Below are 21,828 nucleotides of genomic sequence, written 5' to 3'. Positions count from 1 at the left end.
GATTGACATATATACACTACTATATATAAAACAGATAACTAATAAGGACCTACTGTATAGCACAAGAAACTACTCAATACTCTCTAATGGCCTATATGGGAAAAGAATCTAAAAAAGAGTGGATATATGTATATGTGTAACTGGTTCACTTTGCTGTACACCTGAAACTAACACAACATTGTAAATTAACTGTACTCCAATAAAAATTTAAAAAAAGAAAGATGTGAATGAGTGAAGGTGTCTAGATGAATAGTGTTGTTAGTTTCTCTTAAAGAAAAAGAGAGAGAGGAGATTTACTGTTTAGCATCACAGCAAAATCATGAAAGAAAATGATTTTTTATAAATGTAATTTATTTTAAAAACTTATTAGCAGTAAAGTAAGAGTGAAGGATTTGGAACTAGATTGCCTTGGTTTGAATTCTTGCTTTGCCACTTCTTGGAAGGTGACCTTGGGTAAATTACTGATTTGTGTCTCAATTTCCTCCTTTGTAAAGTAAAGTGATGATAGTAGTATTTACAAGAAAGAGTTATTGTGAAAATTAAATGAGTTCATACTCTTTAATGCTTAGAAGAATGCCTAGCATAGAGAAAGCCCTCAATACACTGAAGCTGTTATTATCATTAGTTTTATTTCTCTTAGTATAGATTTAAGGCAATCATTGATAGCAATAATCTGATTTCACTAGAAAACTTCATAAAATATAAAGCTAAAGGGATAGATTGAGTCTGATACTTGGGAAATGTATTATAATTCTTCATGTAACCATTAGCCTCACCCACGACTTTGCTCAAATGAAAAAATCTGTTTTAACTCACGGAACTTGTTGTGCGATGTGTTATGTTTCATGAGGTAAACCAAAAAAAAGGTCCACATAATCCAGCACAGTTGAAAGGAAAACTAATTTAAAGTAGATTATTTAAGTGTAACAATATGATCCCAAATAGCAAGAACTAAGGGGAAAGTGTGGACAAAGTAAGAGACAGAATTTGTGCCTACGTGTAAAGAGGAGACAGAGAAATGGTGGGTGTTGATGTAAGAGAAGTAGGTGAGCAGTTGACATATAGATGCAGGGGAGCTAATGGGATGCTAAACATTCTTGCAGAGGAGTTTTAAACTCCACCCCCTCTCCAGCTATGTTTCTTCTTTAGTCCATCAATGAATATAGTCTCTTCCAGGAGGAAAATAGGAAAAACTGTTATGAGAAATTAAAATGAGACATTTTAGTTTTTAAGAGTTTGGTTTGGCAGTGAAAGATGAGAAAATGGCAACTTTGAGTTAATTCATACATGAATCCCAAATTGCCAGAAGTGAACGAAAGTTTCAGACTCTGCCAACTTAATCATCAATCTAAAGAATATGAGAATCATCACCAAATGCCTAATTCCTATACAGGTTAGTGAGTATTCTATTTTATAAGAGATAAGAGCAGCAATAGGATCTGTTCTAGTTTTATTTTTCAATATTATCTTTATTTGGAAGATGGAGATTATATCCATCCTTATGTAGCTGTGATAAATGAAGTAGTGTATATATAAACCTATTACCACAGTGCCTGGCACAAAAATAGAGTAGCCTTTTGGAAAAAAAATGACACAAAGATATCTTCTTCACCTCTTCCCAAATCCCTGCCCTCAACAGAGTCTAACCAGCTATTAAATTTACAAACAGAAGAAAACAGTTTTCCACAAAAGAAGTCCACGTGGGAAGTCCTTGGTGGCTTACTCATTTTGTTAAAGCCTGTAACCTTCCCCCCAACCCACCCAAGGCTGTCCTCCCCCAGAAACTGTTTCCATGGGCAGCTGGCGAGTGTGACCCTTCACCAATCCTCACTTTAAGGGGCTATTTGGAAAGCTCAGCACTTTTTCATAGTTTCCCTCGCTGTGATTGTATTATAAATTATAAAATGAGTTTAGTTTTAAGTTCTTATAAAACATTTATTCCATACTTAATAAATAGCATGTTAATTCATTTAGGCTTTTAAAGGCATAACTTTGCTGGTATATTTGAGCTGAAGCAGAGAAATCTAAGAAGTCCACTTTGTTTACTCTCCCTCTCATTATGTGGTTTAGGAGCTGAGAACAAACGGGACAAGGTCAGAGGGATATCTGTTCTAGACAGACCTGGAGGGCTCAGTGGCATGCAATGGCAATAGTGGAGAGGTTGTAATTCTCCAGCTCCTACTGAGAATGACATTAAAGGAAGCATAAGGAGTTGACTTGTCCTTAAGAAAGGAGCTTGATTAGTCATGAAACAGAGAACCAGGTCCAGGTACTTGTCCACTTCTTCCTCTGGTCTTCTCTATAACTGAAGGGAAACCAGCTACCACTTAGGAATGTGTAAACAAGGAAAGATCATAAAATAACTTGTATTCTTCATATGAATAATAGGAAATAACTTGCACCTTATCTTTGCTCTGTATTTACCATGTTTAAAATGGGGAAATTTTCATATTTTACAATGATGATCCATTTCAAAAAGAAATAATATCCAAATGGCTATACAGATTGAGAATAAACATTTAAAAGATCAACCTACTTTCTTACAAAACAAACAACTAAAAGCAAAGACAAAGGAAGGATCCTCAAACAGAGAAACCAATACTTGAATATATGTATGTCTGTCTATCTAAGGGAAGGACTAGAAGGAAATAAAGGAAACAAAGATAACTTGTTCAAAAATTTGGAGAAAAATGTCATTAAACTTCAATAATTCAAACCTCACTCAAATGAAATTCACAGAACTTTAAACGCTATCAGTTAATAACAGTTAATAACAAAGAAAATAAAATTTAGTGGTGGGAAAATGAACTTTCTTAAAAAAAAAAAAGCAAATGATGCTCAAGTTAAAAACCACTTAGCGGGGGGGGAGGAGTCAAGATGGTGAAATAGGAGGACGTGGAATTCACCTCTCCCTCCAAGTACATTAAGAATACAACTACAAATGGAACAAGTCTCACAGAGCACTTGCTGAACACTATCAGAGGACCTCGGACACCTGAAAGGACAAGAAAAATCCCCACACAACCAGGTAGGACAAAAGAAAGACAAAAAGAAAAGAGGAAATGGGATGGGACCAGCGCCCCTGGTGGGGGAACTGAAGGAGAGGAGAGGTTCCCGCACACTGGGAAGTCCCCTCACTGGTGGGGAAATCAGCTGGGACAGAAGGGGAGCTTTGAGGGCTCAGAGGAGAGCACAGCAACCAGTCTGTGGCAGGCAGGACACAGTAAGATCTACACGGATGGTCTGTGCTATAGCCGTGTGCCACAGCCTGAGACGTGTCTGCTGGTGTGGATGGGGGCTGGGTGCTGGAACGTGGGGTTTGAAGAGCAGGCCCAAGGAGGGGACAGATGTTGGCTGTGAAGAGACAGCCTGAAGGGATGAGAGGAAGGAGCTCCACAACTGGGAATGCCCGTGGAAGAAGCCCAGGCCGCCATAGAAGCAGAGTGCTGTTGTTGAGCGGCACACAAGGGGTGGGGCCGCCATTGCAGCCTCCTTCCCCATGTGCTGGCCCCTGCCTGCATGGGCACTAGGAGGGGTGCCCACCTGAGCAGGCTTGCGTGCCCCACCCATTGCTGCCTCTGCTCTGCCTGCCTGGGCAGGTGCGTGTGCTCTGGGGCAGCCTTGGGAGAAGCTGCTGGTGGGGGGCACACATGCAGAGGTGGGGCTGAAACCACAGGTGAGCCCCAGGGGCCATGCACCTAAGGAGGAAGAGCTGAAATCTCTCCTTGCAGCTGTGGGAACTGTGGATTTACAGCCCCACTTCTGGCTTTGTAAACTCAGTGCCTGTGGGCTATCCAAATGGATGAGTGCTCCCACAGCTGAGACAGGTCTAGCTTTAGTGGCTGTAGGCTTTGGGGGCACATACATGTGGGGATTGGACCAGGCCAAAATCTGAGCTGCCTTCATAGCTCCCACAGCAGGTCCAGCTGCACAATTACTGCAGTCCTGGAACCTGACTTTAGTGGATCTGCACAGGTGGCCTGGTAAAAACAATGCCTGAGAGACACCAGGGCCTATTGCCAGCATACCCCTAGTTAGGTGGGGCTGAGAGCACCTCCAACAAGAGTGTAATTTGTGAGTCAACACAGGGGATGAAAAGTGACAAAACACAGTACCCTCACAGGTGAACAGCTACAGAGGAGGAAAACTCAGTGGCTTCCCTCCCAGTGGGAGTGCTCTAATTCTACCTATCTCACACCATAGATCAGAAACACAGGTCAAAAACAGATCTTGGGGCCTCTACTGCAACAACTAGGGAGAAGACCCCACATCTGACAGGGCAGTGACAACCACAGATCAAAAGGGAGGCCCTGCTCAATATCCAGTGTGGGTTCAGGTCACCACAACATCAGTAGCACCTCCTACAAGGGGATAATGACCAGCATACACTGAGGAAAGAGGTAGCAGACATTAATTCTAAGAACAGCCCTCACACCAAAAAAATATTAAACCTACACAGGCTACACAGAAACTTTCCCACATAAAAGTAGCCCTCCAAGAGAGTCTGAGGGTCAAGCATTGGGAGGAAGAACCCCTAGAACATTTGGCTTTGAAGGGCAACTGGGCCTGAGCATAGGAATTCCACAGGGTTGGGAGAAACAGACTCCACTCATGTGCACTGGGACACAGGACAAAGCAATACCTCCATAGGAACTGGGGCTAGACCTAAGTAGGGGTCTTAGAGTGTGTCCTGGGGAGGCAGGGGTTGGCTTTAGCTCATTGTGGAGGCAAGGACACTGGTGGTAGAGGCCCCAGGGGATATAGATCAGTGCCGAAATGGAGGTCCACATTTTGGCACCAAGACCCAGCCCCACCCAACAGCCTACAGGCTCCAGTGTTGGGATACTCAGTCCAAACAACCAGCAGGTTGGGAACACAGCCCCACCCATCAGCAGACAGGCTGCTTAAAGCCATATTGAGCTCACAGCTACCTCAAAACACGCCAGCTGACATAGGGTGTCAAGAATAAAAGAAATGAAGAAAGTCTCAGAGACGTCTGGGACAATGTTAAACGTACCAACATTTGCATTATAGGGGTCCCAGAAGGAGAAAAGAAAGAGAAAGGACATGAGAAAACATCTGAAGGTGTTATAGCTGAAAACTTCTTTAACATGAGAAAGGAAACAGTCGCTCAAGTCCAGGAAGTGCAGAGTCCCATACAGGATGAAGCCAAGTATGAACACACTGAGACACATACTAATCAAACTGACAAAAATTAAAGACAAAGAAAAAATATTAAAAGCAACAAAGGAAAAGCAACAAATAACATACAAGGGAATCCCCATAAGGTTATCAACTGATTTTTCAGCAGAAACTCTTCATGCCAGAAGGGAGTGGCATGGTATATTTAAAGTGATGAAAGGGAAAAATCTACAACCAAGAACACTCTACCCAGCAAGGCTCTCATTCAGATTCGATGGAGAAATCAAAAGCTTTACAGACAAGCAAAAGCACAGAGAATTCAGCACCACCAAACCAGGTTTACAACAAATGCTAAAGGACCTTTTCTAGGCAGGAAAGAGACCAGGAACTTAAAATACCTTGTATATATACAAAATGCTATATCAAAACCTCATGGGAACAGCAAACCCCAAAACTACAGTAGATGCACACACAAAACAGAAAAAAACAACCCAAACACAACACCAAAGATAGCCATCAAATCACAACAGAAGAGAACAACAGAGGAAGAAAAGAAACCTACAAAAACAAATCCACAACAATTAAGAAAATGTCAATGGAACATACATATTGATAATTACCTTAGAAGTAAATGGATTAAGTGGTCCAACTAAAAGACATAGACTGGCTGAATGGATACAAAAACAAGACACTTACATATGCTCTCTACAACAGACCAACTTCAGATCTCAGGACACATACAGACTGAAAGTGAGAGGGTGGAAAAATGTATTCCATGCAAATGGAAGTCAAAAGAAAGCTGGAGTAGCAATACTCATATCAGATAAATTAGACTTTAAAATAAAGACTGTTAACAAAAGACAAGGAAGGACACTACATAATGATCAAGGGACAAATCCAAGAAGAAGATATACCAACTGTAAATATATATGCACCCAACATAGGAGCACCTCAATATATAAGCCAAATGCTAACAGCCGTCAAAGGGGAAATCAACAGTAACACAATGCTAGTGGGGGAATTTAACACCCCACTTACACCATTGGACAGATCGTCCAGACAGAAAGTCAATAAGGAAACACAGGCCTTAAATGATACATTAGACCAAAAGGACTTAATTTATATTTATAGAACATTCCACCTGAAAGGAGCCAAATATACCTTCAAGTGCACATGGAACATTCTCCAGGATAAATCACATATTGGGCCACAAATCAAGCCTTGGAAAATTTAAGAAAACTGAAATCATATCAAGCATCTTTTCTGACCACAACAATAGATTAGTAATATACTACAGGAAAAAAAAACTGTAAAAACACAAACACTTGGAGACTAAACAATATGTTACTAAACAACCAACGATCACTGAAGAAATCAAAAAGGAAATAATAAAATACCTAGAGACAAATGACAACAAAAACATGACAATCCAAAACCTGTGGGAGGCAGCAAAAGCAGTTCTAAGAGGGAAGGTTATAGCAATACAATCTTACCTAAGGAAACAAGAAAAATCACAAATAAACAACTTAACCTTACACCTAAAGCAACTAGAGAAAGAAGAACAAACAAAACCCAAAATTAGTAAAAGGAAAGTAATTGTAAAGATTAGAGCAGAAATAAATGAAATAGAGATGAAGGAAATAATAGAAAAGATCAATAAAACTAAAAGCTGAGTCTTTGAAAAAATAAACAAAATTATTAAACCTTTAGCCAGACTCATCAAGAAGAAAAGGGAGAGGGCTCAAATCAATAAGATTAGACATGAAAAAGAAGTTACAACCAACACCACAGAAATACAAAGGATCATAAGAGACTACTACAATCAACTATATGCCAATAAAATGGACAACCTAGAAGAAATGGACAAATTCTTAGAAAGGTACAACCTTCCAAGACTGAACCAGGAAGAAATAGAAAATATGAACACACCAATCATAAGTACTGAAATTGAAATTGTGATTTTAAAATTTCCAACAAACAAAAGTCCAGGACCAGATGGTTTCACAGGTGAATTCTATCAAACATTTAGAGAAGAGTTAATACCTATCCTTCTGAAACTCTTCTAAAAAATTGCAGAGGAAGGAACACTCCCAAACTCATTCTACAAGGCCACTATCACCCTGATATCAAAACCCAACAAAGACACCACAAAAAATGAAAATTATAGGCCAATATTACTGATGAACATAGACTCAAAATTCCTCAACAAAATACTAGCAAACCAAATCCAACAGCACATTAAAAGGATCATACACCATAATCAAGTGGGATTTATCCCAGGGATGCAAGGATTCTTCAATATATGCAAATCAATCAATGTGATACACCACATTAACAAATTAAAGAATAAAAAACTTATGATCATCTCAATAGACACAGAAAAAGCTTTTGACAAAATTCAACACCCACTTATGATGAAAACTCTCTAGAAAGTTTGCATAGAGGGAATCTAACTCAACATAATAAGGGCCATATCTGACAAACCCACAGCAAATGTCATTCTCAATGTTGAAAAACTGAAAGCATTTCCTCTAAGATAAGGAACAAGACAAAGATGTCCACTCTAGCCACTTTTATTCAACATAGTTTTAGAAGTCCTAGCCACAGCAATCAGAGAAAAAAAGAAACAAGGAATCCAAATTGGAAAAGAAGTAAAACTGTAACTGTTTGCAGGTGACATGATACTATACATAGAAAATCCTAAAGATGCTACCAGAAAACTATAAGAGCTCATCAATGAATTCAGTAAAGTTGCAGGATACAAAATCAATACACAGAAATCTCTTGCATTACCATACACCAACAATGAAAGATGAGAAAGAGAAATTAAGGAAACAATCCCATTTACCATCACATCAAGAAGAATAAAATACCTAGTAATAAACCTACCTAAGGAGGCAAAAGACCTATATTCAGAAAACTATAAGATACTGATGAAAGAAATCAAAGATGACATGCACAGATGGAGAGATATACCATGATCTTGGATTGGAACAAACAATATTATCAAATGACTAAAGCAATCTACAGATTCAATGCAATCCCTGTCAAATTATCAATGACATTTTGCACAGAATAAACAAACAAAAAACTTAAAGTTTGTATAGAAACACAAAAGACCCTGAATAGCCAAAGCAGTCTTGAGAAAGAAAAACAGAGCTGGAGGATCAGACTCCCTGACTTCAGAGTATACTGCAAAGCTACAGTCATCAAAACAGTATGGTACTGCACAAAAACAGAAATATAGATCAATGGAACAGGATAGAAAGTCCAGAGCTAAACCACGCACCTATGGTCAACTAATCTATGACAAAGGAGGCAAGAATATACAATGGAGAAAAGACAGTCTTTTCAATAAGTGGTGCTTGAAAAACTGGGCAGTTATATGTAAAAGAATGAAATTAGAACACTCCATAACACCATACACAAAAATAAGCTCAAAATGGATTAAAGACCTAAATGTAAGGCCAGATGCTATAAAACTCTTAGAGGAAAACATAGGCAGAACACTCTCTGACATAAATCGAAGCAAGATCTTTTTGGATTCTCCTTCTGGAGTAATGAAAATAAAAACAAAAATAAACAAATGGGATCTAATTAAAGTTTTGCACAGCAAAGGAAACAATAATAGCATGAAAAGCAACCCACAGAATGGGAGAAAATATTTACAGATGAGGCAAATGACATGGGATTAATTTCCAAAATGTACAAGCAGCTCATGCATCTCAATAACAACAAAAACAACAACAACAAACAACCCAATAAAAAAAATGTCTGGAAGATCTAAATAAATAGACATTTTTCCAAAGAAGACATATAGATGGCCAAAAAGTACATGAAAAGATGCTCAACAGCACTATAATAATGATAAATTATTGCACTACAATAATCAGATCTAATAGTTTGCATTATTAGAGAAATGCAAATCAAAATTACAATGGGGTTTTACCTCACACCACTCAGAATGGCCATCATCAAAAAATCTACAAACATTGTATATATGTGCCACATCTTCTTTACCCATTCATCCGATGATGGACACTTAGGTTGTTTCCATTTCCGGGCTATTGTAAATAGGGCTGCTATGAACATTTTGGTACATGTCTCTTTTTGAATTATGGTTTTCTCAGGGTATATGCCCAGTAGTGGGATTGCGGGGTCATATGGTAGTTCTATTTGTAGTTTTTTAAGGAACCTCCATACCGTTCTCCATAGTGGCTGTACCAATTCACATTCCCACCAGCAGTGCAAGACACTACCAAACATAAGGTAGATAGCTAGTGGGAAGCAGCCGCATAGCACAGGGAGATCAGCTCGGTTCTTTGTGACTGCCTGGAGGGGTGGGATAGGGAGGGTGGGAGGGAGACGCAAAAGGGAGGGGATATGGGAACATATGTATATGTATAACTGATTAAATTTGTAAAATAAAATAAAAAATAATAATATAGCTATGAAAAAAAAATCTACAAACAATAAATGCTGGAGAGAGTGTGGAGAAAAGGAAACACTCCTACACTGTTGGTGGGAATGTAAGTTGGTACAGCCACTATGGAGAACGTTATGGAGGTTCCTTAAAAAACTAAAAATAGATCCATATGATCCAGCAATCTCACTGTTGGGCATACACCTGGAGAAAAACATAATTTGAAAAGATACATGCACCTCAATGTTCCTTGCAACACTATTTACAATAGCCAGGACATCGAAGCAGCCTACATGGCCATCGACAAAGGAATGGGTGAAGAAGATGTGGTACATATGTAGAATGGAATATTACTCAGTCATAAAAAAGAACAAAATAATGCCATTTACATCAACATGGATGGACCTAGAGATTTTCATTCTGAGTGAAGTAAGCCAGACAGAGAAAGACAAATATCATGATATTGCTTATATGTGGAATCTTAAAAAAATGGTACAAATGAACTTATTTACAAAACATAAATAGAGTCACAGAGGTAGAAAACAGTCTTATGGTTACTAGGGGGAGGAAGGGGGAAGGATAAATTGGGAGATTGGGATTGACATATATACACTACTATATATAAAATAGATAACTTAATAAGGACCTACTGTATAGCACAGGGAAATCTACTCAGTACTCTCTAATGACCTATATGGGAAAAGCATCTAGAAAAAAGTGGATATATCTATATGTATAACTGATTTGCTTTGCTATACAGTAGAAAGTAACACAACATTATAAATCAACTCTATTCCAGTAAAATTTTTTTTAAAACTACTTAGCAGAATTTACGTATAATTAATACTGTTACGGAACCAATTTTATCTATTTAATATGGGAGATCCAGCTGAAAATTTCTGGGCAAAAGATACTTATTGGTTAATTTTTTGTAAGTACAAAAAAAGCAAAAGATAGACCCAGAGATTTCCATAAATTAGACTATTTTTCTCTAAATGCTCTAAATTATTGAGGCTTTATACTATCTTTGCCTTATTTCTTATTTCTGAGGTAAGCCGATGTTGTTGTAATCACTATTTCTACACGTGTGTTTGAAGGGCCATCAGACACAAAATAAACAGAATCAAAATTTATATTTTTCATATCAGAATTAATATTGGAAGAAATTTGCTTAAAACATTCAATACTGAAACTCAACTCTGGGCTGAAGTCTACTTTTCTTTAAAATGGATGCAATAATAGCATTTACCTCATAGGATCATTGTGAGGTTTTAATTAAATAATCTATTTACATGGCTTAGAACACCTTGCATTCAATATAAGCTAGTTATTGTTGCAATTATTATTATTTATACTGTTATTTTATTCAGAATCATTTTTATATCAGTAGGTAGCACCTAATTTTCTGAGCAAATATAAAATAAACAATGTTTTGTCATAATCTTTGATGGTGCTTTCATCCCAAAATGAATTACGGAATTTTCTTTCAGTGTCACCTCCTCTGCTGGGGAGGGAGACTGTCTTATTAGAGATACCAAATACTTGGCCCTTGAGACTGGGCTACTGACTGTGACTCCTCTTCACATGCAAAACTAGAAAACCACCTTAGATAAGTTGTACTTTGGCTCCACACTATTCCATGGAGAGAGCAATAATTGGGTTTTTAGTATTTCATTTGCCCATTTCTTTTACAGCTGAGCACTTTTATTTGCCTCACACATTAAAAGAGGAAAACTAGATGGAATATGTGTGCATGAAAGACGGTAGTTTAAGAAGGAAAAGAGTGGAAACTGGGAGGCAAATGGTTAAAGGCCTGAAGCTAACAGTACAAATATAATGTTATCCTCTCTCAGATTTATCCCATGTGGTGTTGTCTTTCAAGCTATGGCCATTGTGTGTCTGCACATCAGTGCTTTTTTTCCTGTAAGAATAAATAGAAGTGCAGTAGAATTCAATGTCATTTCAGGGATCCTAATATTAAAAGAGCTCAGGTAAAACATTGTGTATGGGCTCTGTGCATACATGGTTGACTGGTCAGTCTTCTTATGCATCCAATGATGAAGAACTTCCAGCCACTAGTTGACAAATGGGAAGAAGGTGATTTGTAATCCTCCATGGATCACCTTTGGCACAAATAAATACATGAAAATTAAAAGACTGTTGAAGTATATTTTCAAGATATTTGAAGTTAATTATTTGCAAAGAGAAAGATGAAGACATCTTTATCTTAAGATTTATTAAAGGGATAAAACTATTATTCTACAATATGTGATCCTAGACTGAATTTATGTTTTCCTGTTTCTCATATATGATGTGATCTCATCCTGAAGATTTAGCTTTGTGTAATATAAATTACACACAAACATGCTCTAAAGAATATTGGAGTAGCATCTGAATTATAAAAGTGCTGAATCAATGGCAGTTCTTTTGGTAAAATGATTCTGACAAAGAAAGGTTTATCATTTAACTTTAAATGAAGGTGAACCTACTAAAACTATGCAAAATAACAAAAGCTGTAGATTTAATTTCCCTCAACAACAGGAGAGGTGACTGAATGCTTTATGGAGGTGGTAGGTTTTTTTGTTGTGTTTTTTTTTTTTTTTTTTTTTTTTGGAGGTGGTAGTTTTGATGCTGACAGAACACTGACTTTATGTAATGAAAAGATTACCTGTCCCAGGGACTGCCAGTCCAAACCAGCACTGCCGATGTAAACATGCTGTTTGTCCACAATCCAGAAGGAAGACTGCAGCCGGCCCTTGTTGTAGGCAGTCATGTTCATGTAGGTCACCTCAGCTCCTAGGAGTTGAAGGAAATCCTAGTCAGCCTCTGTGTCAAGGCCATGAACATGCAGTCAGTCACCTACTGGCAGAAATACTCATGGTTTGCATCCATCAAAGTTGGCATTCAGGGAAGCCAAATATTTACATTAGTTAAGTGCACAGAGGACCCACAAGGAGTTAATTTATTCCCAAAGAGAATATAAAGGGGGGGAAAAAAAAGAATACGTTTTTCCCTATGTATAGCTCCACAAGGTGACAAGATCATGGCTTCTCAAGTCAGATCTGACTCAAATCCCCGCTTCTTGATTTATCACTCAAATGGTGAGATAGGTGTGCCATGCTCTTTTTTCTTTACTTTTGGGATAATTTTCATATAATTTTGCAATCAATAAAAGATCAGTCTTGCTTAGTAATATGCCTTTCCTCAATAAGAAACTGGCCTTCTTTTTCTTTATTGAAGTATAGTTGATTTATAATATTGTGTTAGTTTCGGGTGTACAGCAAAGTGATCCAGTTATGTATATACATATACATATATATATATATATATATATATATATATATATATATATATATATATATATATATATATATATTTCAGATTCTTCTCCATTATAGGTTATTATAAGATATTGAATCTAGTTCCCTGTGCTATACAGTAAATCCTTATTGTTTATAGGAACTGGCCTTCCTATACTTTCTATATGTTAGTTTCACCTGTTACCCTTTCACTTGCCTTAACTTCTTTGTTTCCCTCTTCATTATTTAATTTGGATTTGATCTCTTCCTAGCCTTTCTTTATGTGATAGTTCTTAATATAAGCAATGGGGTTATTCAAGCCTTACAGAAATGTAAGGTCAACTAGGTCACCCAGACTATTGTTAAAACCAAAAAATTCACTTTAAGATCTGAATTTAACCAGTTTTTCTAGGCATGATGTGTCATAATCAGTTGTCAAGCTGCTATGTACTGCTACCTCAGGACTATGCATTTACAGCTTCTCAAAAGGAACATATACAGGGGACCTTCAAGATGGCAGAAGAGTAAGATGTGGAGATCACCGTCCTCCCCACAAATACATCAAAAATACATCCACATGTGGAACAACTCCTACAGAACACCTACTGAATGCTGGCAGAAGACCTCAGACTTCCCAAAAGGCAAGAAACTCCCCACATACATGAGTAGGGCAAAAGAAAAAAGAAAAAACAGAGACAAAAGAATAGGGATGGGACCTGCACCAGTGGGGGGGAGCTGTGAAGGAGGAAATGTTTCCACACACTAGGAAGCCCCTTCACTGTTGGAGATGGGGGGTGGGGTGGGGGAAGCTTCAGAGCCATGGAGGAGAGTGCAGCAACAGGGGTGCAGAGGGCAAAGCAGAGAGATTCCCTCACAGAAGATCAGTGCCAACCAGCACTCACCAGCCTGAGAGGCTTGTCTGCTCACCCACCGGGAAGGGTGGGCACTAGGAGCTGAGGCTCAGGCTTCGGAGGTCAGATCACAGGGAGAGGACTGGGGTTGGCTGTGTGAACACAGCCTGAAGGGGGCTAGTGCACCACAGCTAACTGGGAGGGAGTCCAGGGAAAAGTCTGGAGGGGCCTAAGAGGCAAGAGACCATTGTTTCAGTACGCATGAGGAGAAGAGATTCAGAGCACCACCTAAACGAGCTCCAAAGACGGGCGCGAGCTGCGGCTATCAGTGTGGACACAAGAGTTGGGCATCAAATGCTAAGGCTGCTGCTACAGCCACCAAGAAGCCTGTGTGGAAGCGCAGGTCATTATCCACACCACCCCATCCAGGAGCCCATGCAGCCTGCCACTGCCAGGGTCCCGTGATCCAGGGACAACTTCCTTGGGAGAACACTTGGCGCAACTCAGGCTGTTGCAACGTCATGCCGGTCTCTGCCACCACAGGCTCATCCCGCATTTCATACTCCTCCCTCCCCCGGCCTGAGTCAGCCAGAGCCCCCTAATCAGCCTCTCCTTTAACCCACTCCTGTCTGGGTGAAGAAGAGACACCAGAGGGCAACCTACATGCAGAGGCAGGGCCAAAACCAAAGCTGAACCCCAGGAGCTGTGTGAACAAAGAAGAGAAAGGGAAATTTCTCCATGCAGCCACAGGAGCAGTGGATTAAATCTCCACAATCAACTTGATGTACCCTGCATCTCTGGAATACCTGAATAGACAACGAATCATTCCAAAATGTAGGCGGTGGACTTTGGGAGCAACTGTAGACTTGAGGTTTGCTTTCTTCATCTAATTTGTTCCTGATTTTATGTTTATCTCAGTTTAGTATTTAGAGCTTATTATCATTGGTAGATTTGTTTATTGATTTGTTTGCTCTCTTCCTTTATATATATATATATATATATATATTTTTTTTTTTCCTTTTTCCCTTTTTGTGGGTGTGTATGTGTATGCCCCTTTTTGTGATTTTGTCTGTATAGGTTTCCTTTTACCATTAGTCCTAGGGTACTGTCTGTCCGTTTTGTTTGTTTGTTTGTTTGTTTGTTTTTTAGTATAGTTTTTTAGCACTTGTAATCATTGGTGGATTTGTTTATTGGTTTGGTTGCTCTGTTTTTTTCTTTTCTTTTTTTTACTTTTTAATTTTTTTAGTTTAATATTTTTTTATTTTAATAACTTTATTTATTTTATTATTTTTTCTTTTTCTTTCTTTTTTCTTTTTCACCTCCCTTTTCTTCTGAGCTGTGTGGCTGACAGGGTTTTGATGCTCTAGCCGGGTGTCAGGTCTGAGCCTCTGAGGTGAGAGATCCGAGCTCAGGACTTTCGTACAACAGAGACCTCCTGGGACCACATATCAATTGGTGAGAGCTCTCCCAGAGATCTCCATCTCAACACTGAGACCAAGCTCCACTCAACGACCAGCATTCACCAGTGTTGGACACCCCATGCCAAACAACTAGCAAGACAGGAACAAAACTCCACCCATTAGAAGAGAGGCTGCCAAAAATCATAGTAAGTTCACAGACACCTCAAAACACACCACCAGATGCAGTCCTGCCCAACAGAAAGACAAGATACAGCCATGTCAACCAGAACACAAGCACCAGTCCCCTCCACCAGGAAGCCTACAAAACCCACTGAACCAACTTTACCCACTGGGGGCAGGCACCAAAAACAATGGGAACTATGAACCTGCAGCCTGTGAAAAGGAGACCCCAAACACAGTAAGTTAAGCAAAATGAGAAGACAGAGAAAAACCCACCACACCAAACAAATGAGGAGGCAGTCTGCATAAAAAGAATTCAGAGTAATGATAGTAAAGATGATCCAAAATCTTGGAAATAGAATGGGGAAAATATAAGAAATGTTTAACGAGGACCTAGAAGAACTAAAGAGCAAACAAACAATGATGAATACCACAATAAATGACATTAAAAATTCTCTTGAAGGAATCAATAGCAGAATAACTGAGGCATAAGAATGGATAAGTGATCTGGAAGACAAAATAGTGAAAATAACTACCACAGAGCAGAATAAAGAAAAAAGAATGAAAAGAATTGAGGACAGTTTCAGAGACCACTGAGACAACATTAAATGAACCAATATTCAAATTACAGGGGTCCCAGAAGAAGAAGAGAAAAAGAAAGGGACTGTAAGGGAAAAACCTACAGCAAGATTACTCTACCCAGCATGGGTCTCATTCAACTTCTACGGGGAAATCAAAAGCTTTACAGAGAAGCAAAAGCTAAGAGATTTCAGCACCACCAATCCAGCCTTACAACAAGTGCTAAAGGAACTTCTCTAGGCAGGATACACAAGAGAAGGAAAAGACCTACAATAACAAACCCAAAACAATTAAGAAAATGGTAATAAGAACACAAATATCAATAACTACCTTAAATGTAAATGGATTAAATGCTCAAAAGAAAAGACATAGACTGGCTGAATGGCTACAAAAACAAGACCCATATATATGCTATCTACAAGAGACCCACTTCAGACCTAGGGACACATATAGACTGAAAGTGAGGGGATGGAAAAAGATATTCCATGCAAATGGAAACCAAAAGAAAGCTGGAGTAGCAATTCTCATATCAGACAAAATAGACTTTAAAATAAAGGCTATTACAAGAGACAAAGAAGGACACTTCATAATGATCAAGGGATCGATCCAAGAAGAAGATATGACAATGGTAAATATTTATGCACCGAACATAGGAGCACCTCAATACAAAAGGCAAATGCTAACAGCCATAAAAGGGGAAATCAACAGTAACACAATAATACTAGGGGACTTTAACACCTCATGTTCACCAATGGACATATCATCCAAAATGAAAATAAATAAAGAAACACAAGCTTTAAATGACATATTATACAAGATGGTCTTAATTGATATGTATAGGACATTCCATCCAAAAACAACAGAATACACTTTCTTCTCAAGTGTTCATGGAACATTCTCCAGGATAGACCATATCTTGGTTCACAAATCAAGCCTTGGTAAACTTAAGAAAACTGAAAAGGTATGAAGCACCTTTTCCAACCACAACTCTATGAGACTAGAAATAAATTACAGGAAAAAATATGTAAAAAATACAAACACATGGAGGCTAGACAATACACTACTCAATAAACAAGAGATCACTGAAGAAGTCAAAGAGGAAATCAAAAAATATTTAGAAACAAATGACAATGAAAACATGATGATCCAAAACCTATGGGATGCAGCAAAAGCAGTTCTAAGAGGGAAGTTTATAGCAATACAATCCTACTTCAAGAAACAAGAAACATCTCAAATAAACAACCTAACCTTACACCTAAAGCAATTAGAGAAAGAAGAACAAAAAAAAAAAAAAACCAAAGTTAGAAGAAGGAAATAAATCATAAAGATCAGATCAGAAATAAACGAAAAAGAAATGAAGGAAATGATAGCAAAGATCAATAAAACTAAAAGCTGGTTCTTTGAGAACATAAACAAAATTGATAAATCATTAGCTGGACTCATCAAGAAAAAACAGGAGAAGACTCAAATCATTAGAATTAGATGAAAAAGGAGAAGTAACAACTGACACCGCAGAAATACAAAGAATCATGAGAGATTACTGCAAGCAAATCTATGCCAATAAAATGGACAGCCTGGAAGAAATGGACAAATTCTTAGAAAAGCATTACCTTCTGAGACTGAACCAGGAAGAAACAGAAAATATAAACAGAGCAATCACAAGTACTGAAATTGAAAGTGTGATTAAAAATCTGCCAACAAAGAAAATCCCAGGACCAGATGGCTTCACAGGTGAATTCTATCAAACATTTAGAGAAGAGCTAACACCTATCCTTCTCAAACTCTTCCAAAATATAGTAGAGGGAGTAATATTGCCAACAAAAACCAGACAAAGACTTAATAAAGAAAGAAAACTACAGGCCAATATCACTGATGAGCATAGATGCAAAACTCCTCAACAAAATACTAGCAAACAGAATCCAGCAGCACATTAAAAGGATCATGCACAATGATCAAGTGGCATTTTTCCTGGGAATGCAAGGAATCTTCAATATAAGCAAATCAATCAATGTGATACACCATATTAACAAATTGAAGAATAAAAACCGTATGATGATCTCAACAGATGCAGAAAAAGCTTTTGACAAAATTCAACAGCCATTTATCATAAAAGCCCTCCGGAAAGTAGGCATAGAGGGAACTTACGTCAACATGATAAAGGCCATATATGACAAACCCACAGCAAACATCATTCTCAATGGTGAAAAACTGAAAGCATTTCCACTAAGATCAGGTACAAAACAAGGATGCCCACTCTCACCACTATTATTCAACATAGTTTTGGAACTTTTAGCCACAGCAATTATAGAAGAAATACAAGTAAAAGGAATCCAAATCGGAAAAGAAGTAAAACTGTCACTGTTTGCAGATGACATAATACTATACATAGAGAATCCTAAAGATGCTACAAAAAATCTACTAAAGCTAATCAATGAATTTGGTAAAGTAGCAGGATACAAAATTAATGCACAGAAATCTCTTGCATTCCTATACACTAATGATAAGGAAATTAAAGATGAAACAAACAGATGTAGAGATATACCACGTTCTTGGTTGGAAGAATGAACATTGTGAAAATGAGTATACTACCCAAAGCAATCTATAGATTCAGTGAAATCCCTATCAAACTACCAATGGCATTTTTCACAGAACTAGAACAAAAAATTTCACAATTTGTATGGAAACACAAAAGACCCCAAATAGCCAAAGCAATCTTGAGAAAGAAAAACGGAGCTGGAGGAATCAGACTCCCTGACTTCACACTATAATAGAAAGCTACAGTAATCAAGACAATATGGTACTGGCACAAAAACAGAAATATACATCAATGGAACAGGATAGAAAGCCCAGAGATAAACCCACACACATATGGTCACCACATCTTTGATAAAGGAGGCAAGAATGTACAATGGAGAAAAGACGGCCTCTTCAATAAGTGGTGCTGGGAAAACAGAACAGCTACATGTAAAAGAATGAAATTAGAACACTCCCTAACACCATACACAAAAATAAACTCAAAATGGATTAAAGACCTGAATGTAAGGACAAACACTATAAAACTGTTAAGAGGAAAACATATGCAGAACACTCTATGACATAAATCACAGCAAGGTCCTTTTTGACCCACCTCCTAGAGAATAGGAAAGAGAAACAAAAATAAACAAATGGGACCTAATGAAACTTAAAGGCTTTTGCACAGCAAAGGAAACCATAAAGAAGATGAAAAGACAACCCTCAGAATGGGAGAAAATATTTGCTAGTGAAGCAACTGACAAAGGCTTAATCTCCAAAATATACAAGCAGGTCATGCAGCTCAATATCAAAAAAACAAATAACCGAATTCAAAAATGGGCAGAAGACCTAAATCGACATTTCTCCAAAGAATATATACAGATTGCCAACAGACACATGAAAAGATGCTCAACATCACTAATCATTAGAGAAATGCAAATCAAAACTACAATGAGGTATCACCTCACACCAGTCAGAATGGTCATCATCAAAAAATTTACAAACAGTAAATGCTGGAGCTGGTGTGGAAAAAAGGGAACACTTTTGCACTGTTGGTTGGAATGTAAATTGATACAACCACTATGGGGAACAGTATGGAGGTTCCTTAAAAAACTAAAAATAGAATTACCATATGACCCAGCAATCCCACTACTGGACATATACACTGAGAATACCATAATTCAAAAAGAGTCATGTACCACAATGTTCATTGCTGCTCTATTTACAATAGCCAGAACATGGAAGCAACCTAAGTGTCCATTAACAGATGAATGGATAAAGAAGATGTGGCACATACATACAATGGAATATTACTCAGCCATAAAAAGAAATGAAATTGAGTTATTTGTAGTGAGGTGGATGGACATAGAGTCTGTCATACAGAGTGAAGAAAGTCGGAAAGATAAAAACAAATACTGTGTGCTAACACATATACATGGAATCTAAAAAAAGAGAAAAGGTTCTGAAGAACTTAGAGGCAGGACAGGAATAGATATGCAGATGTAGAGAATGGACTTGAGGACACAGGGATGGGGAAGGGTAAGCAGGGACGAAGTGAGAGAGTGGCATGGATGTATATACAGTAGCGAATGTAAAATACGTAGCTAATGGGAAGTAGCCTCCTAGCACAGTGAGATCAACTCTGTGCTTCGTGTCCACCTAGAGGGGAGGGATAGGAAGGTTGGGAGGGAGATGCAAGAGGGCGGGGATATGGGGATATATGATACGTATAGGTGATTCACTTTGTTATACAGCAGAAACTAACACACCATTGTAAAGTAATTATACTCCAATCAAAAAATGTTTTAAAAAAAGGAACATATAGCCCACTGAATACAAAGCCACTTAAGTGAATTTCCGCTAATGGTCCATTTCTTTAAAAGAACAATCTAGGTGTATATATTTAATGTACTAAACTATTCTATTTTCACATATTCAGTATTAATAAAGAAAATGTATTCTGGTGGGCCTTTTCTTTGTCAAAATCTTCACTACAAGAGGAAGATGTAATATCATATGCCTAAGGCTACATTCCAGGATACAGAAAGAAGAGTGATTTACACTATGAGCTTAATCTGTAACTCTTGGGAAAATGTATGCATCTGGGCTCCTGTGGCAGGAGGATGAAAAAAGAGGCCATGGGGCTGGGAGAGGATCTGCCATGAAGAGAGCATCCAGGAAGTTTTTCTCTGTGGGTGGAGCAAGTTTATTATCCTAGATAATTGCAGGCACATGTTCCTTAGCCTTCAGCCATCCTGGAAGAGTAACATCCCAGAGGTATGGAAGAATCTGAATGTCCAAAGTGGGTAGTTACCATGGCAATTATGGAGAGACCCAAATCTGCACAGAGGGTGTGGTACCCCCAGAGACAGCTGCCAGTGCTCCTAAGTGGATGAAGAGCAGCATTTGTCTTTGGAGAGTGTACTAATTTCTTAGGGCTGCCATTACAAAGTACCACAAACCAAGTGGTTTAAAACAACAGAAACTTGTTCTCTCTTAGTTCTGGAGATTAGAAGTCGAAAATGAAGATGTCAGCAGGGTCGTGCTCCCTCTGAAACGTAGAGGATAATCCTTTCTTGCTTCTTCCTAGCTTCTTGTGTTGGCCATCAATCTTTGGCATTCCTTTGTTAACAGATACATCACTCCAATCTCCCCACTTCTGTTGTCACATGGTGCATTCTTCTTATGTGTCTTTGTTTTCTCCTCTTCTTATAGTGACACTAATTATGCCAGATTAAGGGCCCATCGTACTACAATATGATCCTATCTTAATTAATTATACCTGCAAAAAACCTATTTCCAAATAAGGTCATATTCTGAGGTACTAGGGGGTAGGTCTTTAACATGTCTTTTGGGGAGACACAACTCAATTCATAACAGAGATCTTGGCCACTTTAATTGGCTATGCTCTTCAACAGCACTAGGCTGACGAGCACTAACGGAAGCATCTTCTCATCTCTGGAGGAAGAGAATCAAGGTGATCTTGGATTTGCTTCAGAGTCTACCTTCAACATGTGCCTCTGTCAGGCCTTCACCTGCCTTCTCATTCTGCCTAGAAACTCTAATCTTCTGTGACATTGGCTGGTTCTCACTTCCTGGCCTGGGATATGTGCGTTGGACTATTTATTATCTCTTAGACTCCCCACATATTCTTGCTCAGGTCCCGAGCCCCAGCCCACTGGCCCACCTGAGTGGACACTGAGCCTATCTGAAGGACTCACTGAGGATTATCCCTTTCAACCTCTCCATCCCACACTGCATAGCCATCTCCCTAAAAGTACTGTTAATTTACTTGGCAGTTTAGCCTAAAGAGTGTGATTTCAGGGACCACCTGTGTATCCCTGCAGCCAGAGTATCTACAGTTACTTATTGATGCCTAAAAGTATTCAATAAACCTTTACTGAATATCTAATATATACCAAATGTTATGTGAAATTATGGAC

At 38.4% G+C, this 21,828-nt stretch overlaps 1 protein-coding gene across 1 annotated transcript in view; it reads right to left on the bottom strand.

The window, feature by feature from the left end:
• The window catches only part of PLD5 (phospholipase D family member 5), a 473,171-nt gene that overhangs the window by 92,806 nt on the left and 358,537 nt on the right, over nt 1–21,828 (bottom strand). The window contains exon 5 of the mRNA XM_060088384.1: nt 12,234–12,361. Within this exon, the coding sequence (XP_059944367.1) occupies nt 12,234–12,361 (128 nt within the window). The remainder of the gene's footprint in view (nt 1–12,233; nt 12,362–21,828) is intronic.

The sequence above is a fragment of the Mesoplodon densirostris genome, chromosome 2 (genome assembly GCF_025265405.1).
Source record: "Mesoplodon densirostris isolate mMesDen1 chromosome 2, mMesDen1 primary haplotype, whole genome shotgun sequence".
Taxonomy (NCBI): domain Eukaryota; kingdom Metazoa; phylum Chordata; class Mammalia; order Artiodactyla; family Ziphiidae; genus Mesoplodon; species Mesoplodon densirostris.
The sequence above is the reverse complement of the archived record's forward strand: the minus strand, read 5'-3'. Positions and strand labels throughout refer to the sequence as shown.